A 12,191-nucleotide genomic window follows, 5' to 3' on the forward strand; every position below is an offset into this window, starting at 1 on the left:
AAAACTGTAAAATTTTATAACTATCGATTAATTTATGTGCTCGATTATTTTTATAGCATTTTCCTGTCTTGATATGATAAAGGTATCACAGTCGGTATAAAACAAAGGTGTTGTGTGCCAAAACGACATCACTGATAGAAATCATAGTGTGAGTAATTTTTAAGAAGCTCAATTCTTTTTGCAGAAGTCGAAGTTAATTCTATTTTTTAATTGTTTTACATTCACAGATTAAATATGAAATTCTTCGTTGCATTCGTCGCTTTCGTCGCCGTGGCTGCGGCCATGCCACACCAAAAACCCCTCTACAATTTCGATGCAGACCTTCAAGCTATCATTGATGCCATCCACCACCCCAGCACCGACCCAGCCACCGCTTTGCTTTTGCAAGAACAACTGGACACCATCCTTGGCTTATTGAAGCCTGAAGAAGAACCGATTTCCGTTGACCCTGTCATCGTCGATGAAGCTGTGTCTGCCCCAAGCTCGTCTCTTGTTCAGATTATCATCAATGTTAAGCCTGGTGTTGCTGGTAACCCCGTTGTCGTAGAATCTAGCCCTGTCATCGTTCCAAGACCAGTACCCGAGGAATCTATTGACATTCCCGAAGTCAAACCTGATCCCGTAATTGTGGTAGAAAAACCTGTTCCCGCTGAACCTGTTCTCGTTGCTCCTATTGTTCCCACCCCCGTTGTGGTTCTCCCTGACATCCTTAACTAATAATTTATAAGCAATCGATATTTTTTTATTAATAAACGAAATGTGGATAGATCAGTGGTTTTTTAAAAGATCGAATTATACTTCTTTAATAAAAGTCCATTTTATAAAGATATTTTTTTTTATAAACCTTAATCAATAATCCTATTTTTATGATCAATAAGTTCTTTAACTACGGAAGTCAAAAAGTTTTTTTTATCTGAGTAAACTTAGTTATTTTTTTTTCAATTTGACATTTTTTTGGGGCTTGTCAATCTTAAATAACAATATTGATCAAGAAATATTATAATATTTTTTGGTTGCCAAAAACTATTTCCAAGAACTGAGTGTGTCGTCGAGCATGTGAGATACAATTGTCAATTGTGGAATACTACAAATGGTAAAGTGGACATACCTAACTTTCTGATGATTTTATACATACATCGTTAATATTGCATCATGTGTCCAAAGTTGAACTCGTTCGAGTTTTCTTAATAGTTAATTCTCTTTTAAATTCATATGAGGAACATAACCAAAACTATTTTTTCAAACTTGGAGATATAATCTGTTTTCTTGAGTCGGACATATGCTCATTGACTGATCTTTTAGAACATTGCTTTCTCTTCTCTCCTTTGGGTTCTTCTCCGAAGATCTTGTAGTCAGAGAATCTAAAATTCCATGATGTTCATTAAATATTAAAGTTGAAATTTAATGGTGGATTTTCAAGTACCCAAGGGTATAGTTAAAAGATAAAACTTTGTTTAAAATCCGTAAAATAACAATTTAAGACGATATGCGAAAAAGGTGTGTATTTTTTTATATTTTTTGCGATAGCTCAAAACGTTTTCATAATTGTAAAAAATTACCCAACACACACAAACACAATTTAGCAAGGAAAACGTTTTTTTTCATCAACAGACAGATTCGGGAAATTTGAACGGCGTCCATTTTGGCGCGCTAGGTGTCACGTCACACTCTACAATAAAAGCTAACTAGTAAACTCCTGTAGAAGTATTGTTCTCTATAATTTATCAATATTTTGTATTTTCCGACAATTATACCATGGAACAACACAAAAAACAACTTATAAGTGCCTAAGTGTAAAAATACAATAAGGAATGTACCCGATAAAGTATAAGTTGTCATCACGAACACGTCAATTTTGAATAAATTATCTGATTGCTCAATCGCAAAGCATCCAACAATTATGCACTTGTTGACATTAATATTGTAGACTGTGACATCACATCCGATCGGGCCAATAGCGTTGCGTTTCAACTACTTTGAATTTCGCACTTATTTGTGGTACTTTTTAATAATTATTTTTATAATAAAAAAAAACTATAATTAAAAAATATTGATGTGGGCATAATTCTGAAGTAATAAAGTTTTTGAAAAAAATATTTAATCCTTTTTAGAATCACACGCATAATTCTATTCTTATTCTTAAATAGGCTTAAGGAAAATACATTACATTATTTTATCTTAATTTTTGTAGGTTTTTGACGAGTGACGGACGGAGTTATTCATGAGGAAGGCTTAGGTAGAGAATTATTAAAGTTTTTCGTAAAAAGACGATGATTGTTAAAGATAAGAAAATCGTCATAAGCGTCTCATTTGAATTCAATTTTAATTAAATAAATAAATACATTGATAATTATTAAGTTAATATTTTTTTTTAGTTTTCAATTTGTCAATTACTACATAATATATTCAGTTTTATATAACGTGATATATTGACTAATAATATATATCTTCATATTAAGCTATTTTAATAAACTAAGATTTTTTTTCTTTTTAATTTTGTGATTGTTAGTAAACAAATAAACGATTAAATAAATAAACAAATACTAATATAATAAATTTGATAAGTTTATGCAATAAGTATCTTTCACAGTCACATAATTTGGAAAGATTAACATTTCTAGTAAAGAGTAAAGATTATTTTAGTAATTGAATCTTTAACGTTTTGTAACATATTTTGGTATTTTTTAAGATTTTATTTTCATCAATTTGCGTTGTGTATGCTTTTTTTTTTTCAAATTATACTATGGTGTTAATTAAAGGAAGAAATGCAATTGGATTTTTTTTCAAACATTCGAATGCAATAGTTAAAACAAATAAAGACGGAATTTAAAGAAAATAACTTTTTATTACAAATGTTGTTTTGCAATACATGTTAATGGTGAAAAGATTTTACAACATTAGGTCTACTGATTGTGAGCTTTTCTTTGCATCGTAGTTTTTAATACCTTAGTTGAGGATGCCAGGGAGGGTAATGACGGGCTCGGGGATAATGACGGGAGCGACGATGACGGGGTCGGGAACCTCAGGATTTTCGACGACGATCACGGGTGTGGGCTCAACCTCGGGCACGATGACGGGTGTAGGGTCAACAGACACAAGGTTTTCAGAGCCGGGCTTGACGTTGATGATGATCTGAACAAGAGGAGAGCTCACAGGTGCGACCTCTTCGATGATTGCGGGTCCAACATGGATGGGCTCGTATTCGCCTTCGACGATTGCGGGTCCAACATGGATGGGCTCATATTCGCCTTCGACGATTGCGGGTCCAACATGGATGGGCTCGTATTCGCCTTCGACGATAGCAGGTCCGACGGAGATGGGCTCGGTGTCAACAATGGCGGGTCCGACAGAGATAGGTTCGTATTCGATGACGGGAGCAGGTCCAGCGCCACCGGGAAGAACAAAGCGCGTGGGGCCAGCAACGGCCACAGCGAAGCAGGCAGCAGCAATCAGGAAAGTTTTCATTTTGTCTAAAAGAAAAGTAATTTGAATAGTTTTTAATCAAGAAATGCAGTATTTCTGACTATATTTTTTCAATTAGTAACAGATAAGTTAAATGCCACCGAAGATAACTCGTTCAAACCAATTAATCTAACGTCATATTTAATAAATATTTTAAAATTTACATTAAAAATAAATAGTTTTCCAATTATTGATAATTAGTAATGGTCTTACTTACTTATTGTATTGCGTTATGTGAAAACGATGTAAGTTCAAGCAAAGTTTGTCGTTTTATAGCTAATTTTATCTTTGTTTGACATTGTAATCAAATATTAATAATTATCTATATCCTCCGAACTCGTATCGCGTCACCGTAATCCCTGTCACAAAGAGCCAGTAATATGCGAATTAAAATTTAGAATTTTTATTTACAATCGCGATCCAAATTATAAATAGGTAACCTCCGAACTTTATTTTAATTATAAAAATAAAATATATCGGATAATTATGAAATGAATAGAATGAAAATGGAATGGAATGGAATAGAATGAAATGCGTTACATAATTTGCGGGAATCCTGTGGATATTTTATTTTTAAAAATGTCTACGTTACTTTGCTTTTGTTGATATCTTCATTAAAATGCATTTTTTTTTAGGTAGATTATATTCTATTAATAAATTCTGCAATGTGGATGACATTTTTAACAATTAGTATTAAAACATTCAGTGCTCATTTTGATAGTAGATTCAGCCGAAAACACCTTAGGACCTGTGGTATGGGGTATTCATGTTATGTACATGAATACTATACATACAAAATGCATATTTGAATTTAAACTTACTCAATATATTTTCCAATGAATGTGCTGTGAATTGCAAAAAAATATGAACATGAGATAAAGAGTTCTTTTTAGATGAAAACTTTAATAATATATCTATGTTGTACTCGTATTATCACGTTAAGCATATAGTCTCGATCACTTTTTAATACTTTAAAAAATATATTAAGATATAATTTATTAAGTTATTAAGAAAATTTAAATGCTGCGAGCAATCATGTTACCATTTTACGGGTATATTTTTCACCATTTCGCGATCTGTGCAGTAACTTTTTTCATTTTTATTTTTGTATTTTAAGGTCTTAATGTTAATAATGCTTATGTAAATAAATAACTAAATGATATCATAGACAATTATTACGTTTATTAAGAACTTAATTTGGCGTACACTTATGGTGAGAAGTCAGCAGAAGGTCCAATAGAGAAAGCGCTTGCCCGTCTATATCTGGGATCCTGGTGGGCTGATGAACCAATTGGGTCAAGTCATGCATAAGAGCGAAAGCATGAGCAGTCCTTCCAGCATGGTCAGTTTTGAGGGAGTTCAACCATGATTCACGGTGAGCATTGAAATCCCCCAAAAACACCAATTCAGCGTGGGACGGGTAGTTATTTATAGAGAGAGATAAACCTTATTTATTTTTTAAGTCATATAGGTAGGCGGATATTTGCAGTGTTAGCCATGATTTGGCATACACCGCAACACCAAAACTTATTTCAAATTCATTATTTAGATATTGTGAGTACTTAAATATTATGCATCGCTTCTTAGTTCGCATGTTTGCAGGGAAATTGTTAATGTCAATTTTAATTTATATATATAAAACGAAGTCGTCTACTTAGGCATCTTATAGGTAAACCGCCGTAAGTTTGACCGTCCTGATGGAGCGCGGGGCTTGAGCGCGCTTAACCAATTAGCTGACGTAAAGCTTATTCGGCGTATAATAATTTTGTAGCGTAACTGTATTATTCTTGCGATACTAGTAATCTGCCAAATCTGTGTTGAATAAAATATATGTAGTAGAATGCTTTGATATTACTTCGACGTCTAGATAAACTATTAAATCTGAGGACGCGTCGAAACAACAATAATAGAGTAGTATGACGTTTGACGAGTGTCAAACGTAGCTGTCACCCATACCAAGATAATAAAGTTGGCTCGTTGGTTTTAGTACTAATCTAAAGTTGAATGTTAGCAAATATAACCCGGTCGGGTTAGTCCAAAAAATATATTCTTTTCTTTCCTTCTTTATTTACACGTCACACGTCATTAATGACGTATAAATAAAAACCATTGTTTATTTTATTTTGGCCAGTTCATTATCTGATAATTGTAGCGACCATAAATTACCTTTATTTGATATATTATTTATTACAGTTTCATTTATATATTTTATTTCTAATAAACTGCATTAAATACTTAAAACAACAATAAATGAAGCCATTATTATATTAATATAAATTTTCCGTTACAAAAAAATTTAGTTCCTTTTTAAAGGTAGGTAATATTTGTACACGCTTTTGTACTATTCATTAAATTTGTAATTAAATCCAAGATCTCGAGTCGTTACGTTGCATCGTGTAACCGAGCGTACAGTCCGCCCCGCATCTCGCAGACATCGAAGGGCGAAGTGTACGCCGGCTTAACTTGATCACCAATCTATCGATTTTATAGATACCAGTTACCACTAACTCATCACCAATTCTACCGCCAAACATTGTACAGTTGTGTTTTGGTTTGAAGGTAACTGGTAACGCCAGTGTAACTACAAACAAATAGAATACTAGTTCACAGGGTTGAGGGCGCCTTGGAGATGTAAGTGTCTAATAGCATTGCTTTTAATAAATTTTAGTATAATCAAAAGTGGGTACCATTTTCAACACCATATTCAATTTTGATTTTGATTACAGATTTGGCAAAGAATACGAGCTGTGTCGTTATTGATTCCACCCATTGCACTATTGTCATCGGTTATAGGTACTTGGTGAGTTATGTTGTTTTCATTGAATATATAGGAAGTATTTTTTACTTTTGCCAAAGTGTAATAATGTATAATAACAAATTATTAATAACATTTTAGAAATACTTTGTGCAAGCCCGTCTATGTAGGTACCACTCAGTCATCAGATATTCTGCCGCCAAACAGCAGTATTCAGTATTGTTGTGTTCCAGTTTGAAAGGTAGGTGAGCCAGTGTATAGTTACACAAGAGACATAACATCTTAGTTCCGAAATCTGGTGGCGCATTGTTGGCGTAAGGAATGGTTAATATTTCTTACAGCGCCAATGTCTATAGGCGGTGTTGATCACTTACCATCAGGTGGCTCATATGCTCGTCCGCCTATCAATAGATACGGATCTAACTAGAGATTCAAGATTGTGATCATAAACATAAAATATTTGTATTTGTAAAAATAAATATTTTGGCAAACATCTAATGTTCCTTTAGTTCATATTAAAATGAATATTATGACGATTTAATTTGTTTTTAAAAGTATTGTTGATAAAAGGTTTTCTTTAAATTGATAAAGCCGTTTATATAAAATAAAATTTTATTTGACCTGAAGTTGTGCAATACATGTTAATGTTCAAAACATTTTATATTTATTGCATAGATCTTCGGATTGTGAGTTCGTCGTTGAATTTAATTCCTTAGTTGAGGATGCCAGGGAGGGTAATGACGGGCTGGGGGATAATGACGGGAGCGACGATGACGGGGTCGGGAACCTCAGGATTTTCGACGACGATCACGGGTGTGGGCTCAACCTCGGGCACGATGACGGGTGTAGGGTCAACAGACACAAGGTTTTCAGAGCCGGGCTTGACGTTGATGATGATCTGAACAAGAGGAGAGCTCACAGGTGCGACCTCTTCGATGATTGCGGGTCCAACATGGATGGGCTCGTATTCGCCTTCGACGATTGCGGGTCCAACATGGATGGGCTCGTATTCGCCTTCGACGATTGCGGGTCCAACATGGATGGGCTCGTATTCGCCTTCGACGATAGCAGGTCCGACGGAGATGGGCTCGGTGTCAACAATGGCGGGTCCGACAGAGATAGGTTCGTATTCGATGACGGGAGCAGGTCCAGCGCCACCGGGAAGAACAAAGCGCGTGGGGCCAGCAACGGCCACAGCGAAGCAGGCAGCAGCAATCAGAAAAGTTTTCATTTTGTCTAAAAGAAAAGTAATTTGATTAATTTTTAATCTAGAAGTTTAATATTTCTGACTATATTGTTATGTGTATGTGTTGATTATATTTTCATTTACTAACAGATAAATTAAATCCCACCAAAGATAACCTTCTCAAACCATTTAATTTATCATTATATTTATTACATATTATAAATGTACACACAAAATAATAGTGTTCCAATTAAAAATTATTATTAATGGCCTTACTTACTTATTGTATTTCGTTTTGTGAAAACTATGTAACTTCAAGCAACGTTTGTCATTTTATACCCTATTTTATCTTGGTTTGGCTTTCTAATCAAATATTGATAATTATCTATATCCTTCGAACTCGTATCGCACCAGCGTAATCCCCGTAGTAGTTATCCCTGACATCGTAAACGTAAATTTATAAGAAAGTTATATCAATAAATTAAAGTTTAGTGATAGATTATTTTAAGTTATAACTTCTTATTGTAGGGTAAACCGCTTCGTTACGTAACGCGTTACGGCGCCAATCTGTCTGGCTTCCCTTTCTCTTATGCGTACGGCAGCGGTAGGCAGGGTCTTCCTCTCTCAATCCAACCTATAGCGCTAGCCGTATTTCGGACAGACGTATTAAGTTATCACGTCTGTCGGGTGTCCCGAGACACATACGTGTTTTTTGATAAACCCTAATTAATTACTTAATTTTTATGAACAATAAGTTCTTTCAATGCGCAAGTCAGAAAGTTTATTAATAAACGTAAACTTACAACACTCAGTTTTTTCAATTTGAAACTTCTTATGAAGTTTTGATCCTTCAATATCAATTTTGATATCAGAAAGTATTTTAATATTTTTCTAAATCTAGACGAATATATGGGTATCAGAGACGTTTTCCTAGAACTCGGTGTGACGTCAAGTAAATGAGGACACAATTATGAATTGTGGAACACTGCAAGTGGCAAATTGGAATGACCTAACTTTTTGATGTGTTAGAATTAATCTTATACATCATTAATATTGCTTGAAGTTAACCATGTGTTATAGTCCAGAGTTGATCTCGAACTCTTTCTTAATACTTGTTACTCTTTTAGATTCCAACGAGGAAAGTAACCAAACAAACTTTTTCAATCTTGGGGATATCATCTAATTTCTTGAGAGTTGTGTAATTTTTTAGAAAGTTGTGTAAGTTATATATTATGTTGTATCTAGGCCCTGAGGATCTTCTCGCAAAGATCAGATAGCCAGAAGTACTCAACCCGTGTCGAATTAGTGTAACAATAAGTTTATCCATGAGATTAAAGAATTCGATTTAATATGTGAATACGATTTTCAATGGGGAAAAGTACACCAGTATAAAATGTCACATAAGTCTAACCTCATATTTTAACGAGATATTTTTACTACTTGACATTTTACACTACCTATAATGACAGGAAGAAGAGTTGTTTTGACTTTTTTATAGGTTTTTTTTTGTCTGAATCATTTTACCTTTTCTGGATGGATTGATTCACGTGGAAGGTTTAGGTGCATAAATTATTAAGGTTTCGTAAGAATTGGCTGAAATATTTGATAAACGACGAAAGACGATATTTGATAAAAATATTAAAAAATACTTTAATAAAGATCCCAATTGAACCCGTAAAAAAACCATCATAGGTACATCTTTCATAGTTATATAATTTGCAGAGTTTAACATTTATAGTAAACAGCGATATTCTTATGGTACGTAAGTATTTCGTTAGATCTTTTAATCGGTGTAAATAATTTTTGATTTTATTAAGATTTTCATTTTACAAAGTTGCACTATGAATCCAATGTTTTTGAAAATTAAATACAAAAATAGATTTTTATACCTTAGCCTGTACTACTAAAATTAAATGTTCTTTTGTGAGTGTGTAATTCTACTAACTTATAATGATTACGACACGTTTCCGATTTCATTCCGATCCAATTTCGAAAATTCCTCACAAAATAAACCTCAGCTTGAACGTAATCAAAGGCCTTTCCAAATTCCAAAATTCTACTTTATGTTTTTCTTTTATATAGTTAAGCGGACGGTCAAATGTCCACCCGATGATAAGTGGTTCACCACCTTACGATGACCTATAGAAAATGGCGCTCTAAGAAATATTAATCATTTCTCACATCGCCAATATGTCACCAACCTTGGGAAGTCCCTTGTGCCTGAAGTTACATTAATTCAATCATCCTTCAAATCGGAAAACAAAAATACTGAGCACTGCTGTTTGGCGGTAGAACATCTGATGAGTTGGTGGTACCTAATCAGATGGGCTTGCGTAAAGTACTACCAACAAGTATTCTACTATTTATTTATATTGGTTACAATACGATCATCATTATATTTCGATTCAACTTCGACTGGATTTTTGTGTAGAAGAATAGGAAAGGGGCTGAACGGCAACGATTACGCTTCGATTCAATTGCGATAATGTGACATTTTATTAGAGCTGGCGCCCTGGTTCAGTATTCCTTGATTTATAAAACACAAACAAATATTTTGTTATGCATTACGGTATCTGGGTGAACACAGTTCAACTGAAGTTGTTGTTGAGCCTACTATAAAACTGAAGATTGGAACTCACTGTGGCCACAAACGAGCAACAAATCTATAGTGGCCAAATAATCCTTGTCTCAGTTTAGCTTTAGTTTAGCGTATTACCTCGATCAAAATTGTTCCATCAGAAGTAAATATACAGTTAGTAAACGTGAATTTTAATTTGCCTAAGTTTGATTGTTTTTCATATAAGCTACTGTAATCGCCAGAATGATAACAATTGATTAAGCTAGTAGGAGTAGTAGAGTTAATTAATCGTGTCGATTTTTGGAATGCGTCCACAATAAATTTAAAGAAAAGTTTGGACAAGTTTACTTAGTGGTAGGGCTTCGTGCAAGCCCGTCTGGGTAAGTACAACCCACTTATCAGATATTATTTCGCACAAACATAAGTGCTTAGTTTTGTTGTGTTCCGGTTTGAACAGTGAGTGAGCCAGTATACAATGTTTATAGTATCTTAGTCCCACGGTTGGAATGAAGTGTTTAAGAAGTTTAATATTTCTTACAGCGCTAGAGAATATGGGCGGTGGTGAGCATTTATCATCAGGTGATAAAAAAAAAGTGATATTAAATTGTCATTGAAATGAAAACAAGTAACATTGAATATTTAGTAAAAATTCAAATATTTCAAACAAAATGGAAGTCGTTGCGAATTTTAAATCTTTAGCTTTTGTTCGGGAGATTTATTTTGTTTTAGTTAATTTTAGACAGTAATTAGGTTAGTAAGTAATAAATAAAGACGTGATTTAAAGTAAATATATTTTTTATTACAGGTGTTGTTTTGCATGTTAATGTTGAAAAGATTTTACAACATTAGGTCTACTGATTGTGAGCTCTTCATAATAAGCAGATGTTATTTACGTTTTTTGCATAGTAGTTTTTAATACCTTAGTTGAGGATGTCAGGGAGGGTAATGACGGGCTCGGGGATAATGACGGGAGCGACGATGACGGGGTCGGGAACCTCAGGATTTTCGACGACGATCACGGGTGTGGGCTCAACCTCGGGCACGATGACGGGTGTAGGGTCAACAGACACAAGGTTTTCAGAACCGGGCTTGACGTTGATGATGATCTGAACAAGAGGAGAGCTCACAGGTGCGACCTCTTCGATGATTGCGGGTCCAACATGGATGGGCTCGTATTCGCCTTCGACGATTGCGGGTCCAACATGGATGGGCTCGTATTCGCCTTCGACGATTGCGGGTCCAACATGGATGGGCTCATATTCGCCTTCGACGATTGCGGGTCCAACATGGATGGGCTCGTATTCGCCTTCGACGATAGCAGGTCCGACGGAGATGGGCTCGGTGTCAACAATGGCGGGTCCGACAGAGATAGGTTCGTATTCGATGACGGGAGCAGGTCCAGCGCCACCGGGAATAACAAAGCGCGTGGGGCCAGCAACGGCCACAGCGAAGCAGGCAGCAGCAATCAGGAAAGTTTTCATTTTGTCTAAAAGAAAAGTAATTTGAATAGTTTTTAATCAAGAAATGCAGTATTTCTGACTATATTTTTTCAATTAGTAACAGATAAGTTAAATGCCACCGAAGATAACTCGTTCAAACCAATTAATCTAACGTCATATTTAATAAATATTTTAAAATTTACATTAAAAATAAATAGTTTTCCAATTATTAATAATTAGTAATGGTCTTACTTACTTATTGTATTGCGTTATGTGAAAACGATGTAAGTTCAAGCAAAGTTTGTCGTTTTATAGCTAATTTTATCTTTGTTTGACATTGTAATCAAATATTAATAATTATCTATATCCTCCGAACTCGTATCGCGTCACCGTAATCCCTGTCACAAAGAGCCAGTAATATGCGAATTAAAATTTAGAATTTTTATTTACAATCGCGATCCAAATTATAAATAGGTAACCTCCGAACTTTATTTTAATTATAAAAATAAAATATATCGGATAATTATGAAATGAATAGAATGAAAATGGAATGGAATGGAATAGAATGAAATGCGTTACATAATTTGCGGGAATCCTGTGGATATTTTATTTTTAAAAATGTCTACGTTACTTTGCTTTTGTTGATATCTTCATTAAAATGCATTTTTTTTTAGGTAGATTATATTCTATTAATAAATTCTGCAATGTGGATGACATTTTTAACAATTAGTATTAAAACATTCAGTGCTCATTTTGATAGTAGATTCAGCC

At 34.4% G+C, this 12,191-nt stretch overlaps 4 protein-coding genes across 4 annotated transcripts; 1 reads left to right on the forward strand and 3 right to left on the reverse strand.

The window, feature by feature from the left end:
* Nucleotides 1-204: 204 nt before the first annotated feature.
* Nucleotides 205-811, forward strand: LOC113400169 (uncharacterized). The gene has a single exon (XM_026639644.2). It carries the CDS (start codon nucleotides 235-237, stop codon nucleotides 715-717), a length of 483 nt encoding a protein of 160 aa, XP_026495429.1. The 5' UTR covers nucleotides 205-234; the 3' UTR covers nucleotides 718-811.
* Nucleotides 812-2,825: 2,014 nt separating this feature from the next.
* LOC135193773 (uncharacterized) lies at nucleotides 2,826-3,497 on the reverse strand. The gene has a single exon (XM_064217681.1). The coding sequence runs from the start codon at nucleotides 3,463-3,465 to the stop codon at nucleotides 2,947-2,949; it is 519 nt and encodes a 172-aa protein (XP_064073751.1). The 5' UTR covers nucleotides 3,466-3,497; the 3' UTR covers nucleotides 2,826-2,946.
* A 3,431-nt stretch (nucleotides 3,498-6,928) lies between these two features.
* Nucleotides 6,929-7,485, reverse strand: LOC135193774 (uncharacterized). The gene has a single exon (XM_064217682.1). The coding sequence runs from the start codon at nucleotides 7,446-7,448 to the stop codon at nucleotides 6,930-6,932; it is 519 nt and encodes a 172-aa protein (XP_064073752.1). The 5' UTR covers nucleotides 7,449-7,485; the 3' UTR covers nucleotide 6,929.
* Nucleotides 7,486-10,900: 3,415 nt separating this feature from the next.
* Nucleotides 10,901-11,493, reverse strand: LOC135193772 (uncharacterized). Its single transcript, XM_064217680.1, has one exon. It carries the CDS (start codon nucleotides 11,460-11,462, stop codon nucleotides 10,902-10,904), a length of 561 nt encoding a protein of 186 aa, XP_064073750.1. The 5' UTR covers nucleotides 11,463-11,493; the 3' UTR covers nucleotide 10,901.
* Nucleotides 11,494-12,191: the final 698 nt, after the last annotated feature.

This window comes from Vanessa tameamea, chromosome 18 (assembly GCF_037043105.1).
Source record: "Vanessa tameamea isolate UH-Manoa-2023 chromosome 18, ilVanTame1 primary haplotype, whole genome shotgun sequence".
NCBI lineage: Eukaryota > Metazoa > Arthropoda > Insecta > Lepidoptera > Nymphalidae > Vanessa > Vanessa tameamea.